The sequence below is a fragment of the Bombina bombina genome, chromosome 6 (assembly GCF_027579735.1).
Source record: "Bombina bombina isolate aBomBom1 chromosome 6, aBomBom1.pri, whole genome shotgun sequence".
Taxonomy (NCBI): Eukaryota; Metazoa; Chordata; class Amphibia; order Anura; family Bombinatoridae; genus Bombina; species Bombina bombina.
The window spans coordinates 384,355,013-384,380,485 of record NC_069504.1 but is presented as its reverse complement, the minus strand read 5'-3'; the positions used below and the strand labels follow the sequence as shown (position 1 = coordinate 384,380,485).

Here is a 25,473-nt window from a genome sequence, read left to right as displayed (position 1 = left end):
AAGCTATATTGCTTGCTGGCAACGAGAGAAGGGACACAGAACTGAGGGTCACGATGACCACCACATTTGGTCCTACATCCCACCTATTATCGAAAGGCATACAGAAGAACTGGTGGGTTCTTCAAACTGACCCCAGGCCCAGCTTACCATTTACAGAAAGTACTGTACCAAGAATAGGGTACAAAAGGAACACCAATCTGAAAAATCTCTTGATGAAAACAGACCCAACACACTGCTACAAGCAGGACCAGTGGTTAAGAACAAGGAAACAAGGGTCATTCAGATTTCCAAGTTGCATGACTTGCAGTGCCATGATACAAGGCTCAACATTTAGGCACCCCCATAATAACAAACGATATAAAATCTGACATTACATGATATGCTCAACCAAGTTTGTGGTATATTTATTGAGCTGTGTTTGTGGACAGTTTTATGTGGGTAAGACTGATGATGAGAATGGCCAATCATCTGAGTGCGATAAGGGCAGCTTTGGATACTAATAAAACTGATCAACCGGTCGCACACCATTTTCTAGAAGCCAAACATACGGTCAAAGACTTAAGGTTTACACTGATAGACATGTTCCCCCTAATCCGAGGGGGTGATAGAAAGAAGAAATTGTTGCACGTGAAGGCTAGATGGACATTTAGACTTGATATGCTGCACCCAAGAGGTCTAAATGCCAATATTGATTGGCATTGCTTCCTTTAATATTATACAATACTTTTAATATTATAATTTGGTGTAATCCATATCTTTATTGTATAAAGTATGCTCTCATAACTGGTAGCTCCAATATGACTACACATACATTATTATATATATTGTAATTATTGCTAATTTGTGCCATTTTAGTACTAACTTTGTGACCTTTTTCGACATGTTATGGTAATTACCCCAGATGATGGCCCCAATTCAGGTATGTTGGTAATAGACTATATCATGTCTATAGAATACACCAGGTGTTGTTATTTTTACTAGTTTTTTACTAGTTTTGGCTCACTTTGTTTATGTTCACGTGACCGTCTTCTGGGAGGCATTATAGGGTACACATATGATGTTTTTGACATATGTTCATATGATAAAGCTGGTTTTATTCTAAAGGCTGGTTCAGCCATTGTACACATACTCTATTTATATTTGCCTATTATTTTAGCATGACAGTACTACTATCTACAGTTGCATTGGTCAGACACACACCTATATATACATATTTAAATACAGACAGTTAGGCATATACAAATATTCATAGTCTATTAGACTCTTGCACGTAAATCATGTTAGAAAACCCCATATTCCATTCCACTGGACTCATTTGATATGATTTTCACAGTGGGTATTTCTCAATTAATCAATTGCCTGATTTACTGAGTGTAGTAGTACTAGCCCGTAGACATTGTAGATAGTTTTGACCAGGTTAAAACTGGAAATAGAGGAAAGGTAGAAAAATATTTTTTGTTAAAAAAAGAATTGTGATAGCGTTTCTACTAGATTTAATTTATCCCAGAGATATGAATAAATATAATTAGGTACATTTATATTAAAAATACAAAGATACTTTGACTATGTGCTTTTGGCCATTTGAACACTGCTTTTAAGTCGATACAAGAATATATATTTATACACTGTTACCAAATTATATAACACGCAGATACATTATTTTCTGTAAAAGCCTGTTTTTATAAGTAAAGCTAATCAAATTTTCAAACCTTGTTTCTTTTGCAAAATTATATATATAATAGCCATATAATCTTTGTGCCTATGACCTCATATTCTGATCATCTGACAGATTCTATTATCACTGTTTAACACATCACATATAACTGCAGTGGGCAACCATTTTGGATGGATAGTCTGATGGGTTACAGACACCAATAAACCATAAGGAAACAAACTTTCTTGATCCAGACAAGTTACTAATAGGTTTGATAATCTAAAGCTCTCTGCTCTTATGAGCTATTCATAGATACTGAAAGGTCCCTTAAAGTATTTTAGAAAGGCACATTTTAGCTTGTGTTTTGTTTATGTAGCAATATAATTACCTTTTTATCTTTGGAGAATAATTTTATACATTTGCCACTTTGACAAAGCTCTGAACTGCAACATCAGGGTTTTTTCTGCCTCTTTTTCTTGCTGTTTTTTCCTGCATTTGAGTCCGAAATTGAGGTGCCTGTTATCGCCAGAAAAATTGGAATGTAAGTAGAAAGTCTTTTTAGGCGTTTAGGTGTTAGCTATATCTAGTGTTCTGAATCTTTTAGGCTTTAGGATTTGTGAAAAGAAATACTTTTTGATTCATATTTGTATTTGGGTTTTTATACTTTAAATAATTTATAAAACATAATATAAAGCAATGAAATGAATGGACATCACAAAAGTGTTAGTATAAGATCTGAATGACAAATAAGAATACAAAGCCTTACATATTACAAAAACGTATAGCACTAGGACCTGATGGATTGAGGTATCAGGAAGAAGAGTTCTACAGATTATTACCGCATTAAATAGCTAGTGAAAAGCCCTGCCAGTCTCAGTAACTGTCTACTCCTCTCAGTCTGTCGCTCTGCAGATTAATTCAGGAAATGAACAAACCACAGAATAAATTAAGTAGAATATATTACCTGAACAATGTAATGTAATGTGCTGAAGCTAGGTATAAAATATTAAGCAGAGGTTAATTTTATTTTAACTAAAATAGCCATATTTAATATGTTTAAATCATTCTGGTCACTGGTAAAAAGGAAATCTATAATTGCCCAGTGTAAAGTATAATTGCAGAAACTTCTTTCTTTATCGTATATCCATTTATCTGTAAAAAAAAACAGTTTTGTATAAAATATTACAATTAATATGCAATACAGTAAACAAGTTGGCACATTTAATATGAATATATTAGTTTGCAACTAAACTTTGGTGGATACATATTCAGAAATATTAAAAATGAGTTTCTTTTGTACTATATAAATAAAAAGGGCAACACAATAAAAAATAAATGCAATGTTAATCTCTGTGTCATATAACATGCTTAAAAGGACAATAAACACCTTGTGATTTTAAAATAAACGTTTAGTATGCATAATAAAATAACTTTGCAATATATTTTCAGGTAAATTGTCTCTAAAAATGGTGCTTTCCTAATTCTCAGAGTTGAAAAATCACATTTAAAGGGATATTAAACACTAAGGGCTAGATTTCAAGTTGAGCATAAAATATCGCATTCGGAATTTAGTAATACCAGCGCACGTAAATGTGCACTGGTATTACAAGTGAGGTGCAATGCAAATTAACACATTTATATATATATATATATATATATATATATATATTTGAACTAGAAAAAGAGGAGATGTAGTGATACCTATTAATAATAACACTATTTAAAGACTGGGGATTCAGCACTCATTTCAAAAGTTAAATAAATAAATAAATGAGGTGCTCTCAAAGATAAGTATCAAAAAAACAGATGTATTTATACATAGTATCGATCATGAACTCGCTGCAATGACAGTATTCAAAAAAGTCACTGGAAATAACACATAAGGCAAGTTAAAAACACACTAAATCTATCTAAAACAGAATCGGTCCTTGTATGACACAAAGCAGGTTACGGTAGCATCATAAATAGTATTCCTGTAAATTGAGCAAAGATTGGTTCAACAAATAATATAATTTGTGGAGATATGCACAGACCAACTACACCCACCCAAATACTCAGAACCCCCAGGAAAACTGTGGAGGCATCTGCTGAGCTGAGACAGGAAGAAGGGATCTAAGTTGTCTGTGCACAGCCACTCAACATATGGTAAAGCATAGAAACACAACTTCAAACAATAGTAACAAGCAGGAGGTGTGACCACACTAATATTGGGTACAGAGCTCTGTATATACTGTATGTTATATTTCATAGAGTTGTATTTAACTGGGATAGTTAAAGTGGACATGTAAAGATCGAAAAGTCCACAGTATTGTTAACCAAACATAGGTCAAAGTCCCGGTATTGAGGACAGAGGCAATAATCAGAGCAGTCTGTTAGCTTTTCCCAAATATCCAAGCAGGGTAAGTGAGAAAAGGGTCATAGGACCCAGGAGATAGTAAGCAAGTATCCAGCAGAAGTCAGGTTATAGAGCAAGCAGAAAACAGGGTTAGTATTACCAAGCAACATGCCGGATGGCAATTTTCTAAATTCTAATTGCTACCACAAGCTTGTAAAGGCTGGTTATTTATCGTGCACCCCTAAATGTTATCTAGCCCTAAATACATTTCATGCATCTTCCTCAATTCATGGGTGATGCCATTTTGAAACTTAGGTTACACTGCAGGTATCTGAAGGAGAGTTCCTGCACATGTGTAAACACATCAGCACTGGACTGTAGTGACGGCTGGATTTCAACATGGCAGCACACATGACTAAAGAGAGTCCAGGAATAACATCAATACTATGCTTATCAAATGCATCTAGTCTTAAATGTCCCTTTAAGGCTTCTGAAAGGTAATCAGGCATGCATATATTTCCCTAATTTACTTTAACAGATAAGAAATGCAAAAACTCCTCTAAATTTGACAAGTGGCAGGTGGAAATTTGCTACTGAAAAACAATTGCAGCAAATAATATCTTAATTTGTTTTAAAATGTTTAGACTTGTCTGATATGTTATTCAAGACACCAGAAATGTCTTGTAATTACAAAGGGATTAGAAGTGGAGCGCAAATTAACGCCTCTGCTCGAGCCGTAATTACGCTAGAAGTAAGCTTTTTGCTCTTGCAGTATTGCATTCATATTATAAGTTGAAAGTAAACTGTTTTCGCTCTTGCGCTAACCTGACAAGTGCAAAAAGCCGAAATTAGAATATTGCATGGGCGTTCACGTATTCCCCCATAGAAGTAAATGGAGAAAGAAAAGTGGAATAAACCTAACACCACACTCTTGCACAAACCCGATAGAATATTGTCATTTGCACTAAACCCAGCTTGAAAATATGAATATTTCACATTCCAATGTTCTTCAACAGAATGTTCTATTTATTCATATATATTTATATATATATTCATACATGTTTGATTTATTCATATATATTCATATTCATATTTCTACATATATATGATGTTTTATTTGGTACAATATATAGCTATACCTATATATACATGATTATATATAGGTATGGATATGTACAGATATATATATATATATATATATATATATATATATATATATATATATATATATACAGGGAGTGCAGAATTATTAGGCAAGTTGTATTTTTGAGGATTAATTTTATTATTGAACAACAACCATGTTCTCAATGAACCCAAAAAACTCATTAATATCAAAGCTGAATAGTTTTGGAAGTAGTTTTTAGTTTGTTTTTAGTTATAGCTATTTTAGGGGGATATCTGTGTGTGCAGGTGACTATTACTGTGCATAATTATTAGGCAACTTAACAAAAAACAAATATATACCCATTTCAATTATTTATTTTTACCAGTGAAACCAATATAACATCTCAACATTCACAAATATACATTTCTGACATTCAAAAACAAAACAAAAACAAATCAGTGACCAATATAGCCACCTTTCTTTGCAAGGACACTCAAAAGCCTGCCATCCATGGATTCTGTCAGTGTTTTGATCTGTTCACCATCAACATTGCGTGCAGCAGCAACCACAGCCTCCCAGACACTGTTCAGAGAGGTGTACTGTTTTCCCTCCTTGTAAATCTCACATTTGATGATGGACCACAGGTTCTCAGTGGGGTTCAGATCAGGTGAACAAGGAGGCCATGTCATTAGATTTTCTTGTTTTATACCCTTTCTTGCCAGCCACGCTGTGGAGTACTTGGACGCGTGTGATGGAGCATTGTCCTGCATGAAAATCATGTTTTTCTTGAAGGATGCAGACTTCTTCCTGTACCACTGCTTGAAGAAGGTGTCTTCCAGAAACTGGCAGTAGGACTGGGAGTTGAGCTTGACTCCATCCTCAACCCGAAAAGGCCCTACAAGCTAATCTTTGATGATACCAGCCCAAACCAGTACTCCACCTCCACCTTGCTGGTGTCTGAGTCGGACTGGAGCTCTCTGCCCTTTACCAATCCAGCCACGGGCCCATCCATCTGGCCCATCAAGACTCACTCTCATTTCATCAGTCCATAAAACCTTAGAAAAATCAGTCTTGAGATATTTCTTGGCCCAGTCTTGACGTTTCAGCTTGTGTGTCTTGTTCAGTGGTGGTCGTCTTTCAGCCTTTCTTACCTTGGCCATGTCTCTGAGTATTGCACACCTTGTGCTTTTGGGCACTCCAGTGATGTTGCAGCTCTGAAATATGGCCAAACTGGTGGCAAGTGGCATCTTGGCAGCTGCACGCTTGACTTTTCTCAGTTCATGGGCAGTTATTTTGCGCCTTGGTTTTTCCACACGCTTCTTGCAACCCTGTTGACTATTTTGAATGAAACGCTTGATTGTTCGATGATCACGCTTCAGAAGCTTTGCAATTTTAAGAGTGCTGCATCCCTCTATCTCACTATTTTTGACTTTTCTGAGCCTGTCAAGTCCTTCTTTTGACCCATTTTGCCAAAGGAAAGTAAGTTGCCTAATAATTATGCACACCTGATATAGGGTGTTGATGTCATTAGACCACACCCCTTCTCATTACAGAGATGCACATCACCTAATATGCTTAATTGGTAGTAGGCTTTCGAGCCTATACAGCTTGGAGTAAGACAACATGCATAAAGAGGATGATGTGGTCAAAATACTCATTTGCCTAATAATTCTGCACTCCCTGTATATATATATATATATATATATATATATATATGTATATATATATATATATATATATATATGTATATATATATATATATATATATATATATATATATATATATATATACTGTATATATATATATATATATGAATATCGATTTATAAATACATAGAACATATTCTGCTATGTGCAGAACATTGGAATGTGAAATATTTACTGTAAAGACATAGTTATAACCTTTATTAAAAATGAACATTGCATAAAAATGCTTTAACATGTTTTCATCTCTTCAACTGTAAAGGGCTCCAATACACTTCTATATATTTCTATATATGTGTACATATTTATTTATTTGTTTACATATATACACATATAAATACATAAATACATCTGTACACACACACACACACACATATATATATATATATATATATATATATATATATATACATACATACATACATATTTTGAGATGTATATGTATGTTTCTCTATGTTAAAGCCCTTTGCCTTTTTTTCTAACAACTGAGATCTCATATCTTCGATCCTTTATAACTTTTGTGTGCAATATTTTTTTCTAATAGTTTGTGTTAGATGGTGTTATTATGAGTGTAACTGTACTTTGTAGAGTATTTTTTATGTGTTTTGTGGAACTTTATGTTTCACAAAACAGTTAACCAGAGCTCTGAAGTCACAGTAATCATTCTAGCATAAATCACGATTGTGCTCAAGCGATCACATTTACTTTCAACTTGTAACCGGTAAGTTTGACGAGCGCAAAACCCTGCGATAAAACCCTTATCGCTCTGGCGCAAACACTTGTGCTCCACTCATAATGTGGCCCTAAGTTTTTAATGTACCTTTAAATTTTAATGAGAGGGAAGAAATTATAAAAACATTGTTCAAAGAGCTTGTGCTAACTCTTTAGTCTTATCCACATCTTCAATATCACATACACACTGTAGAACTCTATTAGCCATAATCTTATATGCTCTCTGCCTAGCTCTGATATCTGAGGTAATGTACTTATCCCTTGTATACTGGGATATAGGTTATGATTTCTTTAAATTTACCAGATTCAAATCATTTTCATACAGCAGCATGGTATGTATGTTATGTATGATCAGTAACTTTAAAATAAGCTTCCATAGATAAGCATCTACTTATCAAGCCATCAACCGCAAATATGCTGGAATTCCGCAGCGTATTTGTGGCAAGTCTGATTCCCCTTAGTTATCAAACCCTACAGACCGGCAAAGTAGAATTTTGTGACGTAACATACATTCCGCTGGGCAAAGTCCGACACAGATCGATGGTTACGTCATTACAGATGTTCCGAATGCAAATCTGACTACTTTTGCCAGTTAACAAAAATCTACCAGGTACGCTCGCCACTATTCCGGACCAGTGTACCTGGTTTTCAATCCACCGTCCTGGAGGCGGCGGATACCATAGGAATTAATGGGAGTCTGAAAGCAGTGAAAGCTCATGTTCGCTGCTGCCCAATATCCCATTGATTCCTATGGTAATGTTTACACCTAACACCCTGACATGTACCCCGAGTCTAAACACCCCTAATCTGCCGCCCCTACACTGCCGCCACCTACATTATACTTATTAACCCCTAATCTTCCGCCCCGACACCGCCGCCACCTACATAAAGTTAACTCCCTAATCTGCCCCCCTACATCGCCGCCACCTACATTATACTTATTAACCCCTAATATGCCGCCCCGACACCGCTGCCACCTACATAAAGTTATTAACCCCTAATCTGCCCCCCTCACACCGCCGCCACCTACATTATACTTATTAACCCCTAATCTGCTACCCCCTACACCGCCGCCACTATATTAAATTTATTAACCCCTAAACCTGTCTAACCCTAACACCCCCCAACTTAAATATAATTTAAATAATTGTAAATAAATATTCCTATCATTAAATAAATTATTCCTATTTAACACTAAATACTTACCTGTAAAATAAACCCTAAGCTAGCTACAATGTAACTAATAGTTACATTGTAGCAAGCTTAGGGTTTATTTTTATTTTACAGGCAAGTAGTATGAAATTTATTTTAAATAGGTAGAATAGTTACTAAATAGTTATTAACTATTTACTAACTACCTAGCTAAAATAAATACAAATATACCTGTAAAATAAAACCTAACCTATGTTACACTAATACCTATCACTGCACTATAATTAAATTAATTCCCTACATTAAATTCAATTAAATACAATTAAATAAAATTATCTAAACTAAAAAAAAAACACTAAATTACAGAAAATAATAAACAAATTACAAGATTTTTAAACTAATTACACCTAATCTAATCCCCCTAACAAAATAAAAAAGCCCCCCCAAAATAAAAAGCCCTACCCTACACTAAATTACAAATAGCCCTTAAAATGGCCTTTTGCGGGGCATTGCCCCAAAGTAATCTGCTCTTTTACCTGTAAAAAAAATTACAAATCCCCCACCAACATTAAAACCCACCACCCACACAACCAACCCTACTCTAAAACGCACCAAATACCCCATTAAAAAACCTAACAATAACCCCTTGAAGATCGCCTTACCGGGAGAAGTCTTCACCCAACCGGGCCGAAGTCCTCAATGAATCCGGCAGAAGTGGTCCTCCAGACGTGCAGAAGTCGTCCTCCAGACGGGTAGAAGTCTTCATCAAGACGGCATCTTCTATCTTCATCCATCTTGCGTGGAGCGGCTCCATCTTCAAGACATCCGACGTGGAGCATCCTCTTCAGCCGACGTCTTCTTGCTGAATGAAGGTATCTTTAAGTGACGTCATCCAAGATGGCATCCCTTAGATTCCGATTGGCGGATAGAATTCAATCAGCCAATAGGATTGAGCTTGCATTCTATTGGCTGATCCAATCAGCCAATTGGATTGAGCTTGCATTCTATCGGCTGTTCCAATCAGCCAATAGAATGCAAGCTCAATTCTATTGGCTGATTGCATCAGCCAATAGGATGTTTCCTTCCTTAATTCCGATTGTCTGATAGGATTCTATCAGCCAATCGGAATTGAAGGGATGCCATCTTGGATGACGTCACTTAATGGAACCTTCATTCTTCAGTCACCGTCGGATGGAAGAGGATGCTCCGCGTCAGATGTCTTCAAGATGGACTCGCTCCGGATGGAAAAAGATAGAAGATACCGCGTGGATGAAGACTTCTACCGGTCTGGATGTCCTCTTCTGGCCGGATCGGATGAAGACTTCTGCCCCTCTGGAGGTCCACTTGTGCCCAGCTGGGTGAAGATGGCTCAAGGTAGGGTGATCTTCAAGGGTGTAGTGTTACGTTTTATTAAGGGGGGATTGGTGGGTTTTAGAGTAGGGTTGGGTGTGTGGGTGGTGGGTTTTAATGTTGGGGGGTATTGTATTTTTTTTTACAGGTAAAAGAGCTGATTACTTTGGGGCAATGCCCCGCAAAAGGCCCTTTTAAGGGCTATTTGTAATTTAGTATAGGGTAGGGAATTTTTTTTATTTTGGGGGGCTTTTTTATTTTATTAGGTGGATTAGAGTAGGCGTAATTATCTTAAAAAATTGTAATTCTTTTTTTATTTTCTGTAATTTAGTGTTTGTTTGTTTTTGTACTTTAGTTTATTTAATTTAATTGTAGTTAATTGTAGGTAGTTTATGTAATTATTTTAATGATAGTGTAGTGTTAGGTGTAATTGTAATTTAGGTTAGGATTTATTTTACAGGTAAATTTGTACTTATTTTAACTAGGTAGTTATTAAATAGTTAATAACTATTTAATAACTATTCTATCTAGTTAAAATAAATACAAAGTTGCCTGTAAAATACAAATAAATCATAAACTAGCTACAATGTAATTATTCGTTATATTGTAGCTAGCTTATGGTTTATTTTACAGCTAAGTATTTAGTTTTAAATAGGAATAATTTAGTTAATTATAGTAAATTTATTTAGATGTATTTAAATTATATTTAAGTTAGGGGGTTGTTAGGGTTAGGGTTAGTCTTAGGTTTAAGGGTTAATAAATTTAATATAGTTGCGGCGACATTGGGGGGCAGATTAGGGGTTAATAAATTAAATGTAGGGTTCGGCGATGTTGGGGGCATCAGATTAGGGGTTCATAAGTATAATGTAGGTGGCGGCGGTGTCCGGAGCGGCAAATTAGGGGTTAATCAATATAATGCAGGTGTCGGCGATGTCGGGGGCGGCAGATTAGGGGTTAATAAGTGTAAGATTAGGGGTGTTTATACTCGGGGTTCATGTTAGGGTGTTAGGTGCAGACATAACTTTTATTTCCCCATAGGAAACAATGGGGCTGCGTTAGGAGCTGAATGCTGCTTTTTTCCATTTGTTTCCTATGGGGAAATCGTGCACGAGCACGTTCAGCCAGCTTACCGCTACCGTAAGCAACGCTGGTATTGAGTTGAGATGTGGAGCTAAATTTTGCTCAACGCTCACTTTTCTGAGGCTAACGCCGGCTTGCAGAAATATCATAATACCAGCGTTGTCTTAAGTGAGCGGTAAGAAAAAAAGGCTTGTTAGCCCTGCACACCGTTACCGACAAAAACTCGTAATCTAGCCGTAAAACTTTACACTTGTTTTGTCACTTTTTAAACAACTAATGAAACTTTAAAAAATACATCTACATGTTAGTCATGTACTAATCTTTTCTTTGAATGCACTATCTAGCATGTATTTAGTGTTTAATGTCCCTTTAAGGATGGCTTATGATGACTAGTCTGGAATCATCGATTACTTCAAAATGACTCCAGGAAGATCATCTTTTTATGACTAGAAGTAAATTTTTTGGGCACACAAGTTCAAAGTAACATTTTTACATGTGTGCGAAACCAGGCGCGGATTAACTAAAGGACGTTATATATATATAGATATCGCAACCACGTTAACTTATCCTCCCCATAAGCTTCAACTGAGAGCACGATCCCAACACCATATTAAACCCATAGCGCTATATCTGACAGGAGTTAGTAATACACATACACAAAGAGAAGCGCACTCACAAGAACAAGTAATTAGCTCAATAACATTGTTACACTAGGCAGTATTTTTGGGGCATTTGGGGTCGATTTTAAAAATTAACCAGAGATCCAATCTCTGGTTAATTTTATAAGCGCTAATTGCTACCGCGAGTTTGTGGTAGCAATAACCAGCCACTTGTAATGGCTGATTAATTATTTCACTCCCACAAATGAGCTCCACTTGTAATCTAGCCCTTGGGCTTAAGAAGCATACAATCTTTGGGTCTGTTTGTCAAACAGATTAAACTAATACTACTGCTTATAATAGTCAGTCTTTCTACAATTACAACTGAATGTGGAAATATTTAGAGACAGTCTACTTGAACATTTTTATTATTTAAAAAGATAGAGATCCCTTTATTACCCATTCTGAAGTTTTGCATTACCATCACTGTTATATTACCTTGTATCTAAGCCTATGCAAACAGCCCCCTTATCTCAGCTCTTTTGTCAGACTTGCATTTTAGACAATCAGTGCTGACTTATAAATAACTCCACGGGTGTGAGCAGAATGTTATCTATATGACACACATGATTTAGCACTGTCTAACTGTAAAAAACTGTCAAAATGCACAGAGATAAGAGGTAGCCTTCAGCAGTTTAGAAATCAGTTTGAGTCTACCTAGGTTTAGCTTTGAACAAAGAATACAAATTTGATAATAAAAGTGAATTGGAAAGTTGCTTAAAATTGCATTCCCTATCTGAATCATGAAAGTTTAATTTTGACTTGACTGTCCCTTTAATGTCTTTGAGGAAGATACATTTTTGTTGCTGCTAATTCCTTTTACAGCTCTCTTCCTAAGCTGGATATAATTTTTTCATGGATTCTCCAAATTTTCTGTCATTTTTATGAAATATAGTTCTTCTTTTAAATATTTTCAAGTATGCAGTCTAATTATAAGCAAGGTTTTTTTTTTCTGGGTCTTAAATAATGTGTGGGCTGATTCTGTTTTGATTGTGACTAATAATTTTTCCTTTTATGATGCTTTTTGGATATTCAGGTTCTGGGTGTAAAAGCTATAGCATTTGATACCCACGATTGCAGACAAAAGTGAAAGCTCCGGACTAGTGATAATGGCTCTTAATGTACCATTTCCATTGCACAAGTTGGCCCCCTTAGGCACAATCCATTATTACTGATGTAAAAAAGTTCTCATCATCCCCAGGTTTATAGGAGCAAGTCTAAGGGCTTGACTCTCAAAAGTTTGCCATTCTCAAAGAAAACAACATTTATGCTTACCTGATCAATTTATTTATTTCCGGATATTGAGGCCTCTATTTATCACAGGTCTTGCAGACCTGATCCGACAGTGCGGATCAGGTCCGCAAGACCTCGCTGAATGCGGAGAGCATTGCACCAGCAGATCACAAGAGCTGCTGTTGCAACGCCGCCCGCCGCTGACTCGCAAGCAGGGAGGTGTCAATCAACCCGATCGTATTCGATCGGGTTGAATTGCAGCGATTCCTGTCCGCCTGTCAGTCAATCACTAGTGGGAATATCAATCCTGGCTAGCAGGAGGAGGCAAAGAGCACCACAGCAAAGCTGTTAAATGTCACTCCCCTACCCATAATCCCCAGTCATTTGACCAAAAGGAAATGGAAAAAGCAATAACACAAAGATGCAGAGGTGCCTGAGGTTTAGTCAATAAAAAAACTGTCTAAAATAAGGGAGGGGTCGTGGACTCTCCATATCCGGAAAGAAATAAATTTATCAGGTAAGCATAAATTTTGTTTTCTTTCCTAAGATATGGAGGGTCCACAACGTCATTCAATTACTACTGGGAAACAATACCCAAGCTAGAGGCCACAAAATGAATAGGGAGGGAGAACAAGACAGGCAGACCAAAACAGAAGCCACTACCGCTTGAAGAACTTTTCTCCCAAAAGCAGCCTCAGCCGAGGTGAAAGTATCAAATTTGTAAAATTTGGAAAAAGTATGCAAAGAAGAACAAGTTGCAGCCTTGCAAATCTGTTCCACAGAAGCTTAATTCTTGAAAGCCCAAGAAGAGGAGACAGTCCTAGTGGAATGAGTAATTCTCTCAGGAGGCTGCTGACCAGCAGTCTCATAAGCAAAATGAATTATATTTCTCAACCAGAAGGAAAGAGAAGTAACAGAGGCCTTCTGCCCCTTGTGCTTACCAGAAAAGCAAACAAACAAGGCAGAAGAAGGAGAGCCCACTCTCTGGGAGGAAATGTTTGTCCGCTCAGAAAATCTGTCTCCCAATTGTCCACTCATGGAATGTGGATAGCAGATAGGCAACAATTGTGAACTTCTGCCAACTGAATAATCCGAGCTACCTCCTTCATGGCTAAGGAACTCCGAGTCCCTCCCTGGTGGTTGATGTAAGCCACTGAGGTGATGTTGTCTGACAGGAAACTGATAAACCGGACTAAAGACAACTGAGGCCAAGCCATCAGAGCATTGAAAATCTCTCTCAACTCCAACATATTTATGGGGAGAGCAGACTTCTCCCGAGTCCATAGACCCTGCGCCTTTAACGAGTCCCAGACTGCTCCCCAGCCTAGCAGACTGGTGTCTGTGGTCACAATCACCCAAGAAGGTCCCCAAAAGCATGTGCCCTGAGAAAGATGCTCCTGAGAGAACCACCATGGGAGAGAGTCTATTGTCGACTGATCTAGAACTATCCTTTGAGACAGATCCTAATGATTTCTGTTCCATTATCTGAGCATGTATAACTGCAGAGCTCTCAGATGGAATCAAGCCAAGGGAATGAAGTCCATTGAAGCGAACACCAGACCAATAACCTCCATACATTGAGCTACTAATGGCCGAACAGTAGACTAAAGTGAGAGGCAAGAGGAAAGATTTTTGGCTTTTCTGACCTCTGTCAGAAAAATCTTCATAGATAGGGAATCTATAATGGTCCCTAAAAAAACACCCTTGTAGCTGGAACAAGAGAACTCTTTTCCAGATTCACTTTCCAACTGTGGGAATGTAGAAAAGACAACAAGATCTCTGTATGAGAGTTTGCTTGTTTAAAAGATGGCGCCTGAACTAAAATGTCGTCCAGGTAGGGCGCTACTGCAATTCCCTAAGACCTGATCATAATGATGCTGATCATCACTGCTAATTTATTTAATTATTATACATTTATTTAGATTAAATTAAATTATATTTAAGTTAGGGGGGTGTTAGGGTTAGGGTTAGATTTAGGTTTAGGGGTTAATAACTTTATTATAGTAGTGGCGACGGTGGGGGTGGCAGATTAGGGGTTAATATTTGTAGGTAGGTGGCGGCGATGTTAGGGAGGGCAGATTAGGGGTTAATAAAAATGTATTAGAGTGTTTGCGAGGTGGGAGTGCGGGGGTTTAGGGGTTAATACATTTATTATAGTGGCGGCGAGGTCCGGTCGGCAGATTAGGGGTTAATAAGTGTAGTTAGGTGGCGGCCACGTTGGGGGGGGGCAGATTAGGGGGTAATAAATATAATATAGGTGTCGGCGATGTTAGGGGCAGTAGATTAGGGGTTCATAGCTATAATATAGGTTGCGGCAGTGTCCGGAGCGGCAGATTAGGGGTTAATAATATAATGTAGGTGTCAGCGATAGCGGGGGCGGCACATTAGGGGTTAATAAGTGTAAGGTTAGGGGTGTTTAGACTCGGGGTTCATGTTAGGGTGTTAGGTGTAGACTTAGAGAGTGTTTCCCCATAGGAAACAATGGGGCTGCGTTAGGAGCTGAACGCTGCTTTTTTGCAGGTGTTAGGTTTTTTTTGCAGCCAGCTCAGCCCCATTGTTTCCTATGGGGATATCGTGCACGAGCACGTTTTTCCAGCTTACCGCTACCGTAGGCAACGCTGGTATTGAGGGTTGAAGTGGAGCTAAATTATGCTCAACGCTTCCTTTTCTGAGGCTAACGCAGCCATTCAGACAACTCTAAATACCAGCGTTGTCTTAAGGGTGCGCTGGAAAAAAAGTCGCGTTAGCACCACGGGTCTTTACCGACAAAACTCTAAATCTAGGCAATATATTTTTTACTGGATTTTAACATTCTTTAAACTGCAAATTATGACCCTGCTGCTTTTCTGCCTTATATCTTACTAAGAGACCTTCATGAGATTTTATAGGGGACGTTCCACTATGCATGCTAATTTCATACTTATTCATGAGAGTGCCTTTCAATGTGCCTGTAGTAGACAGAATAGACATTTCCGTATGTATATAATAGACATATATATGTGACGCCATGTACAGCAAGCAAGATCTGCAGGAAAAGCGAGAATATGGAAATCACATTTAAAAATCCTGAAAGGGTTACTAAGCTTCCCATATGTTTATAGTCAATTGAATGTGCTCTGGTGTCAGGACATAACCAGCTTATTTTTAAGGTCTAAGCTTATTCCACTTAGGTAGTTGCATTTTCTTGAGTCTCTCATCATAAAGCTGCAGCCTTGCATACTTTTGCTAAATAGGTCTTAATGTGCAAGCAGAGGTTTCTATTCCTCCCTTGCCTTGATATGTTCACTTATTAGATCCGCCTGGTCTAATATGTTTCAATGAGAGTGGGAGAGAACAACAGATTTATACTTAACAAAAATCAGTTTCTTTACTTTTGGTGGCAAGTCCTGCTTAAAATATGCTTTTATATTCTGATTATGCTATCAGTTATTTATAGTTAAAGGGGCTAGACTTGTGCCGAAAAATTTGTTTCGGTTTGGTTCGGATCGATTCGGATGTTTTCAAATCTCTGTTCGGATCAATTCGAGTTCGGAAAAATTCGAATGAATTCGTTTCGGATTCGTTTCGGATTCATTCGGATTCGAATAAATTCGGCTGGATTCGGTTCAGTTCGATTCGGAAATTTCTGAATTTCTGTATGTGTTAGGTGGGATGTGCTGTGTATTAGACTAGTATTATGTACTGTATATTAGGTGTAACCCATAGCAGAGTGATATAACCTAATATACTGTACAATACTAGTGTAATCCATGGCCATCCAAATGTAACAAATAAATCCAAACTAATTCGGATTTATTCGGTAGATTCGGTACTACCGTAATTCGGAAATTCGAATCGATCCGAATCTCCGAATTTAATAAATTCGTCCAAATTTGAATTCATTCCGAATCGAAACGCACATGTCTAAAAGGGGCATGGAACCCAAAATATTTATTTCATGACTCAGATAGAGCATACATTTTTAACCTAATTTCCAATCTACTTCTATTATCAATTTTGCTTTGTACTCTTGGTATCCTTTTGTTTAAGGAACAGTAATGCACTACTGGAAGCTATCTGAAAACATCATTAAGCCAATGACAAGAGGCATATACGTGTAGCCACAAATCAGCAGCTAGCTACCAGTTTCTGAGCTATGCTTTTCAACAAAGGATACCAAGAAAACTAAGCAAATTAGATCATGGAAGTAAGTTAGAAAGTTGTTGAAAAGTTCAGAAAAGGGACACTAAAGGGGAATGGATCATTTAAACTATGAGGATAGGTTAGCCAAACTGTGTCTGTTTTCTCTAGCAAAAAGGTGCTTGAGAAGTAAAATGATTACTTTATATAAAGATATTCAAATATATTCATTCATATTCGTATAGAGTTGGCGGAAGCTCTATTTATTCAGAGGAAACTTTTTGTGACAAGAGGTCACAGTTTAAGGCTGGCGGAAATATTTTTTTTTTTTTTTTTTATTTTTTATTGAGGCAAAGTTTTTGGCATACATAGTAAATTATTACAGCATTGCACAGCTACAGAGTACATCCTTTGAAACACAGATTCAAAAGAAAAACATATATAGTAAACAATAACTTTTATGACACAAATATATAACCCCAGTTGTTATAAGAATTAGCAAATTAAATGTTAGCTGTAAAAACTAATACAATTTAAGCAGAAAAGACACGCCAATAAGAAAAGCTAAGCCCTCTATTCCATTTAGGAGGCCTCTCTTGGACCCCACTTCTTTTAGCATAATGACATTTACAGAGGACTACCTGATACAGATGAGACCACTTATGGATCCCATTGATGGGGCCTCAAGTTTTATCAATAATGTACCCCTTTATAAAGTGGAATTGACAAATATGAAAATCCCCAGTTTAAAATATACCGGCCACTCTTGGACCGCTGCTCACTAAGAACGACTAAGAAGGGGTCTTGAGGGGAAAAGAATGAAAGGGTCACTATCGGATCCATTATTTGGAGTTAATATAATAAATAATAATGATAAGGAAACCATCCATGTCAAAGTTTTAAATGTGCAGCTTTAGAATATAAAATGTAATATCGTTCTAGGGGGACACTACTGTGAAAACAAAGGAGGAACACACAGTAATATAAACTTTTAGGTATACATCCAAGACCTACAAATAAACAGTTATTGATATGGTTACACTAATATATAGAACTTCCCATATCTCACATATGTACATTTTTAGAGAACATTAGGGGAAACCAGAATGCAATGTAATGGCCCCTCTCACCAATAGGCTAGTACCTATGTGTATTAAAATTGGCAGTCACTAGGCTAGTATGAGGATATGCTGACCCGGCCGCAGCCAGCGCACTCCCAGGGAAGGTTAAGTTATAGTGACTCTTTAAAAGACCCCGCCTATTATATAAGATGATCAGACTTCCAGTACACACCCATATGTTGTACAATATGTATGACTGTTTATGAGATCAGTTTAAATCGCCCCAAGCTTCCTCCTAGCAGTGAGGCATACATAAACCAGGGAATATGGGTTAAAATGATATAGTTCTGCCCACTAGTGAGGTAGGGTGCATTTCACCAAAGATGTTGAAAAGGTCTCTATAGCTAGGGGTTGGGCGATGTTAAGATTTTGTACTTACTATCTGCTATAGGTTAATACTGTAGTATCTTAATATTGATGGACTTGTTCAAAATTAGTTATGCAGTTGCTTGCACAGATATAGGGACTAATACTATTATGCATACATAGATACATACTCACACACACAGAACAATAGTATAATTACTGAAATAAATGAAAAAAAAACCCTTATAAACAGCTGATTACAATCTGATATTGCTAGACTTAAGTAGCCTATCAGGTACAAACATCTTAGGAGGAGACAATCAGAGATCTCTGTGTAAAATATAATTAGCCAAGAGGAACTTCTAGTCTAAGTCCAATGGTGCTCAGCTAAATTGAAGTGTAAACAGTATTATGGTTGGGGAGTATGCAAACCTGTGAATAGCGTAGAATAAAGGGAATGTATGTCTTAATGTTCTAGATCACTGAGTAAGTAGGTAACTATTATTCAGTTCAGGTTGAGAAGTACCTAATGCAGAGTGCAAGTAGCACAGTATATCACACATTAGGGCCACAAAACAGTACTTGTATTACTCAAATGCTTTGAAATATGGGAGGCTCTACACTGAGGTCTGTAACCTGGTGACCTTTCCATACGTAGTGGGCTGTGAGGAAGTTTGTCCCCTCCATAAAATAACTGATAATGAACTTAAAATACTGCATATTGGGGCTCCCATAAAGCAAGGTGTCGCAGCTTAAAACAATATTATCTGGCTACAGTCCATCTGTGTACTCTAGCTGTACCTGTTTGAATTTGTCGGGAAGCAACGCTGCGTCACTTTCACAAGGTCAGGAAATATCACAGCTAAAGTCAATAATAAAGCAGAGCAACCTGTGTGCCCATGTGGTACTGTTCAAGCATTATATGCACCATGTAGAGCAAAGATCTGTTTAAAAACAAAATGATAAGGGAAACAAACATAAACCCCCAAAAAACCATGTAGTTACAAAACAACCTTAAATCCCCGTAGATAACAGTAAATAACCCCAGTCACAATATGGTAAACATTCTAATCAGCCATATAAGTCCAGCATGTGTAATATTGAAGATAGATTAAACATAAACTAATCCTTGAAGAACCGCTTAGTTAAACAATAACATTTTGGCAGATGTCTATGGTAGTATATAGATAGCCCCAGACAGAACATCGGCAGAAGATATTGTTCATATTGATAGGAAGGGTGAGTCCAGCGTGCATAAAAATATATCGATCTTTCTCAGCACGTCATGGGACAGTCCTCAAAAGCAGCATGGTACCCCACAAACCCTCTTATCCGATACCTGTTTTTTTTACCGTCTCTACGTTCTTAAAGGTTAGAGGGAGCACCCGAAGGTCCCATTTTGATAGTAAAAGAGCAGTATATAGTATGGTATGAAGAGGCGACCAATTTAAGGGAGAGCATATTAACTGCGCCTGTGAGTCCACACCAAGTAAAAAACAACCTTCAAACCTGGACTTCGTGCATACAGGTTTCCCGGTCTCCTGGGGTGCAGTAAAGATCGGTTGTCTTACCTCAGCTACATCCATGCAAGCACCCAAGGAATCAGTACAGCCTGACTCGTTATTGAAGCAAATGTCCAATCGATCCGTAGCTGCCATTCCGGTTCCAACCAAGGGGACGAACAACACGCTAGGTTCAAATGTTTCCACTGTTCTCGGCTCATTTAGGGCTCGGGTATTTGACGGTTCTGGAGCTCTTGTCTTGTCACTGGAAGCTGTAGATTGCTCATACAAGGGTTCCAAACCGGACCAGGAGTTCCTACTCACAGGGCGGGAAATCTCTGTTTGATCGGTGGGGCAAAGGGTTTTAACTCTGACCGCAACTGCCAGGTTAGATCCGCAACAGTTAAGGCTGGGTGACTTAGCTATTCTTGCAGATGGTGCTGTCTCTGCGGATTGCGTAGCCAACAAGAGTTGACATAGATCTGCTGCTAAGTTTCAATAGGAGTCTTCCAAAAACTGAGTCATCTTGCCTTCCCATTTATCAATAGCTTCCATTGTGCCGGTCAGCACCAGATGTGTCAGCACTAACACTTTTAGGTTATAACTGAATTACTAAAGTGGATGGTTCCCTTCTGTAGTATAAACAGCTGACACACGGCTGCGATACCCCGCTGTTAGGCTGGGAGGGGGTGCTGAGATCCAAATAGTGTCCGCCGCCATGGGCCTCAGTGGTCCAGTTCAAGAGCCTGCAGTCATGTAAACACCATACAAAATATTATCTGTATCCTCGAGTCTCATAGTATGTGTAGATAGTGGTTTTGTGTTCGGATGGCTTGGTGTTATAAAGATAATCGACGGATTATCGTTATCATGTCAGGAGCTCTTAAAATTGCGACCTTCTATGGCCGCCGCCTAGACACGCCCCTCGCTGAAATATTTTTTCACTGTAAGAGCAATCAAATTGTGGAACTCATTACCTAATAAGGTAGTAAATGCCAATACCTTAGATATGTTTAAAAATGGCTAACATACTTTTCTGTCTAAAAACAGAATTCAGGGATATGATTGCTTGTGTTAAATGGGTTAAGTCAATGACAAGAGGCAACTAAGCAAATTAGATCATGGAAGTAAGTTACAAAGTTGTTTAAACGTGTATTCTCTATCTGAAACATTAAAGAAAAAGTTTGTGTTTCATGTGCCTTTTACTTTCTTTCTGCTGTTTTTTTTTTTTCAAATTGTTTTTTTCTTGGCTGTGTGTGATCCGGCTCAAGCAGGAAAGAGAATGGTATATATATATATATATATATATATATATATATAGGTAAATCCCCACCTCCACAAACTTCTGGAAGGCAGTTCTATTAACTCCAGTCATCTACCCATCTGTTCTCCTATGGTTCTATTTCAAAACGGAAGAATTGCATGTATCAATAATTCTGTTTGCAATTTGTTTTTATTTCTAGGTTTGGCATTTTTTTCTTTGTACTAAACATAGTATCTATTTTGTTACACAGATCTTTCACTAGTTTGTACTGTGTTCCTTGTCTGGTCATTTGTTTTTAGGATTTACAAATAGCAAGTTACTTTATTTTCTTTTTTTTTCTTTCCTTTAGGTAGATAAGAGAAAATATAGCAAAGACTCAAATTCAACGTACTGTATATTTATGGTCAACAAGCCCTACGCCATTACATGTTCAGTGGTGGCTTTTTACATTCCATTCCTTTTGATGGTGCTTGCATACTATCGTATTTATATCACAGCAAGGGAACATGCCAGGCAGATTGGAGTCTTACAACGTGCTGGAGCTGACCATCGTCAGCAGCATCCTGACCAACACAGCACTCACAGGATGAAGACAGAAACTAAAGCAGCCAAGACTCTTTGCATCATAATGGGCTGCTTCTGCCTTTGTTGGGCCCCATTTTTTATCACAAATGTGATTGACCCTTTCATAGACTACTCTGTGCCAGGACAGCTGTGGACAGCTTTTCTCTGGTTAGGCTATATTAATTCGGGGTTGAACCCTTTCTTGTATGCCTTCTTGAACAAGTCCTTCAGGCGTGCCTTCCTCATCATTTTGTGCTGTGGAGATGAGAAGTATAGAAGGCCTTCCATCTTGGGACCATCAATTCCATGTTCCACTACAACCATTAATGGATCCACACATGTATTAAGGTGAGTACAAATCACTTTGTTTTAAAGATTGTCTTGACAGTACATTGTTACAAGTTTGTAGAATTATAGTATGTGTCATTATTTTATAGGTAATGTGAAATTCTATTTGCTTAGAACTTCCCACATATGTAAGATTTCATTAAAGAAAGAAAAGATTAACAAAGAAATGTTATAATTTATTTTCTACTTCTGATTTCTCATTGTTACTTACTGTTAGAGATGTGCATTCATTTTGACTAAATTGATATCCAAATGTATGCACCAAAGAAAACGAATAAGTACTGATGAAATTTGTAACTATTCATTTTTTTCCATAATTTTTTTTTTTTAGGGTTAATGCTTACCTTTTGCGTGCTGGAGAACACTCTAACCTGATCCACGTTCTTCTAGAGCCCTGGGTGTGCTAAACCTAGTGCAGGTCCTGGGAGCTGAGTGTGTTAAGCCGTCTGTTAGCACGCGCGGGGCTCTGGCAAGAAAAGGATTGTGTTAGAGTATAAAGTCTACTAAACTGCTATAAACTTTTCATCTGTAACTTTGAACGATTACGTTAATTTAACGAAAACAAATGTAAAATTCAGTATTTGTTTAGTTTAAGATGAATACCGAATAGTGCAGCCAACAAATATTTTACCGAATTTTCGTTAAGAACATTTTGTCCAAAATGGAAATTTCTTGGCTGCGCAAGTCTATTTATTGTTATACTACTACATTCAAAGCAGATACTCTAGATGATATCAAAACTAAAGGTGTAATTTTAAAAGAAAAATAATTATCTGCAGGATGTTTGTTTAAAATTAAATTATTAAATCAAGCATTAAAGTCGCATTAATTATTTTTTGTAGAGCCTTTTAAAGTTACTTTCTAGATAATTTTCTTATTGGTTAAATGTTTAGCAAATGTGTTATTTTTAGTTCAGCAGTGATTCAAATGTTATAGCTTTTTGATCTCCTTAGAAAATGTATAAAATTATTATATTACATTTCAGGTATGATGGGATAAAAAAGCATGTTTAACTGGAAGCATCTGTTCAGGGTGACAATCACAGAAATGAAGAAGCTATGATTATGTAATTAGATTGTTTTGACTATTAATTTGTTTGAGTACACAATTTCAAGATAAATCCAATTTGCTGAATTTAAAATCATGCTGTCTGTAAAAGTTTGTTCACTGGAGATAGTTAAAATATGTAATATTGTTGTTTGGAAATATTGTAATAATAACTGTCTGCCAGACAATAAGACTAGTAGCTTATGACTTTTCCTTATATATTTTTAAATATTTCCCACATTTTCAAAAGAATTGCAAAAATTGATAAAGAAAAATTAAATTAAATTCTGATGTTTACTAATCTAGAGGGCAAGTAAATAAGTACACATTTGTATTTTTTATTTTTATATATATATATATATATAAACATTCTGGGGCCGAATTATCATGCTCCGATTGGAGCTTGATGCCCCTTGTTTCCGGCGAGCCTTCTAAAGACCGCTGCTCCATAACTTGTCCTCTTGCTCTGAGGCGGCGGACAGAAATCAACCCGATCGAATACGATCAGGTTGATTGACACCTTCTGCTAGCGGCCGGTTGGCTGGAAATCTGCAGGGAGCGGTATTGCACAAGCAGTTCTGGTGAACTGCTTGTGCAATGATAAATGACGACAGCATAGGCTGTCGGCATTTATCAATGTGAAGCGGACATTATACGCTACATCGTATCCTGTCTGCTCCTCGCACTTTGATAAATATGCCCCATTGTATTAAAAGATATATGTAAATCTATGTATGTGTGTGTTTATTGATTTTATATATTTTATTCTACTGACCCAAGCGGATAAAAAAATTACTTTATAGAGTTTACTCTTTTTTTTTAAATGTATACTTACTATAGAGTCTCCTGCATCATTCAGGAAGCAGGAAAGCCCAGTAGCGGCAAAAGTAATGGGATGAAAATTACAACCCACATCTGATGCAGTTAAAGGGGCAATGTACTGTAAAATAGTTTTTCCTTAATGTGTTTCCAATTACTAGTTATACCAGCTGCAGAGGCGTTCAACCTGTACAAGTACTGGCCAATATATAATAACATATAAAATATAAAATAAAATATATGTAGAAAAATGCAATCTAAATAATAGTCAAAAAGTTACACAGTCACCAGTAAATAATCCCAGATGAAAATGGCTCTTTTCATTTATGGACACCAAGCATTAAATATCTACGAGCTCTCTTAGTCGAGTGCATCTTCAGCTTCACTGAAGGGTTCTACTTCTTAGTGTAGATGCAAGCATTTCTGAAAGATAGTAGACATCACCTCTCCGACTCAAGATACTTTAATCGATGAAATAGCACACATACATATATGAACTTAAAGGGACAGTCAAGTCCAAAAAAAACTTTCATTATTCAAATGGGACATGTCATTTTAAACAACTTTCCAATTTACTTTTATCACCAATTTTGCTTTGTTCTCTTGGTATTCTTAGTTAAAGCTAAACCTAGGCGGTTTATATGCTAATGTCTTAGACCTTGAAGGCCGCCTCTAATCTAAATAGATTTTGACAGTTTTTCACCACTAGAGGGCGTTAGTTCATGTGTTTCATATAGATAACATTAAGCTCATGCACGTTATTTTACTGAAGAGTGAGCACTGATTGGCTAAAATGCAAGTCTGTCGAAAGCTGTACAAGAGTGACCTAGTCACAGAGAGGGCGCTTAAGAGCAGTGGTTCATGTAACTATAGCAAAAATAAATAAACAAATATTGCATCACAAAAACCTAATAACGAATAAATGACATAGAAAATTAACTTGTAACAATAACTTTGTAACAATAAAAACCTTCAAAAAGTTCACTTGTAATTCAAAAAGGTATGAATGTCCTCTTAAAGTAATTCCTTCAAAAAAAGAGAGAAATGATTGCTGGGATGGCTGCCTCCTCCTCACTGTAGGGTCCAGGTCAAACTAGAGAAAATGAAGAAGAATAGAGGGGCGCTTCATGTGTGGTATCGTCAAGTACACAACAAACAATAAACACAACTCAGGCCAAATGGGTACTCACTTGTTCCCAAAGCACACTCATGTGCTGGTAGAGACCGGCTGCAGAATTATAGAGGTGTGACAGCTCACCCACTTTAAAGCGCTCTTAGCGAGAGGTGTTGGTAATACTCACGGAGCACACCAATGTGCTTGTGGAAGCAGGCTGCAGATTGATGTAGGTGTGGCAGCTCACCCAAACAAATGGTAACTT

At 37.2% G+C, this 25,473-nt stretch overlaps 1 protein-coding gene across 1 annotated transcript in view; it reads left to right on the top strand.

Moving 5' to 3' along the window:
- Nucleotides 1-25,473, top strand: part of HTR4 (5-hydroxytryptamine receptor 4) — a 508,576-nt gene that overhangs the window by 133,268 nt on the left and 349,835 nt on the right. The window contains exon 5 of the mRNA XM_053719276.1: nt 21,666-22,228. Within this exon, the coding sequence (XP_053575251.1) occupies nt 21,666-22,228 (563 nt within the window). The remainder of the gene's footprint in view (nt 1-21,665; nt 22,229-25,473) is intronic.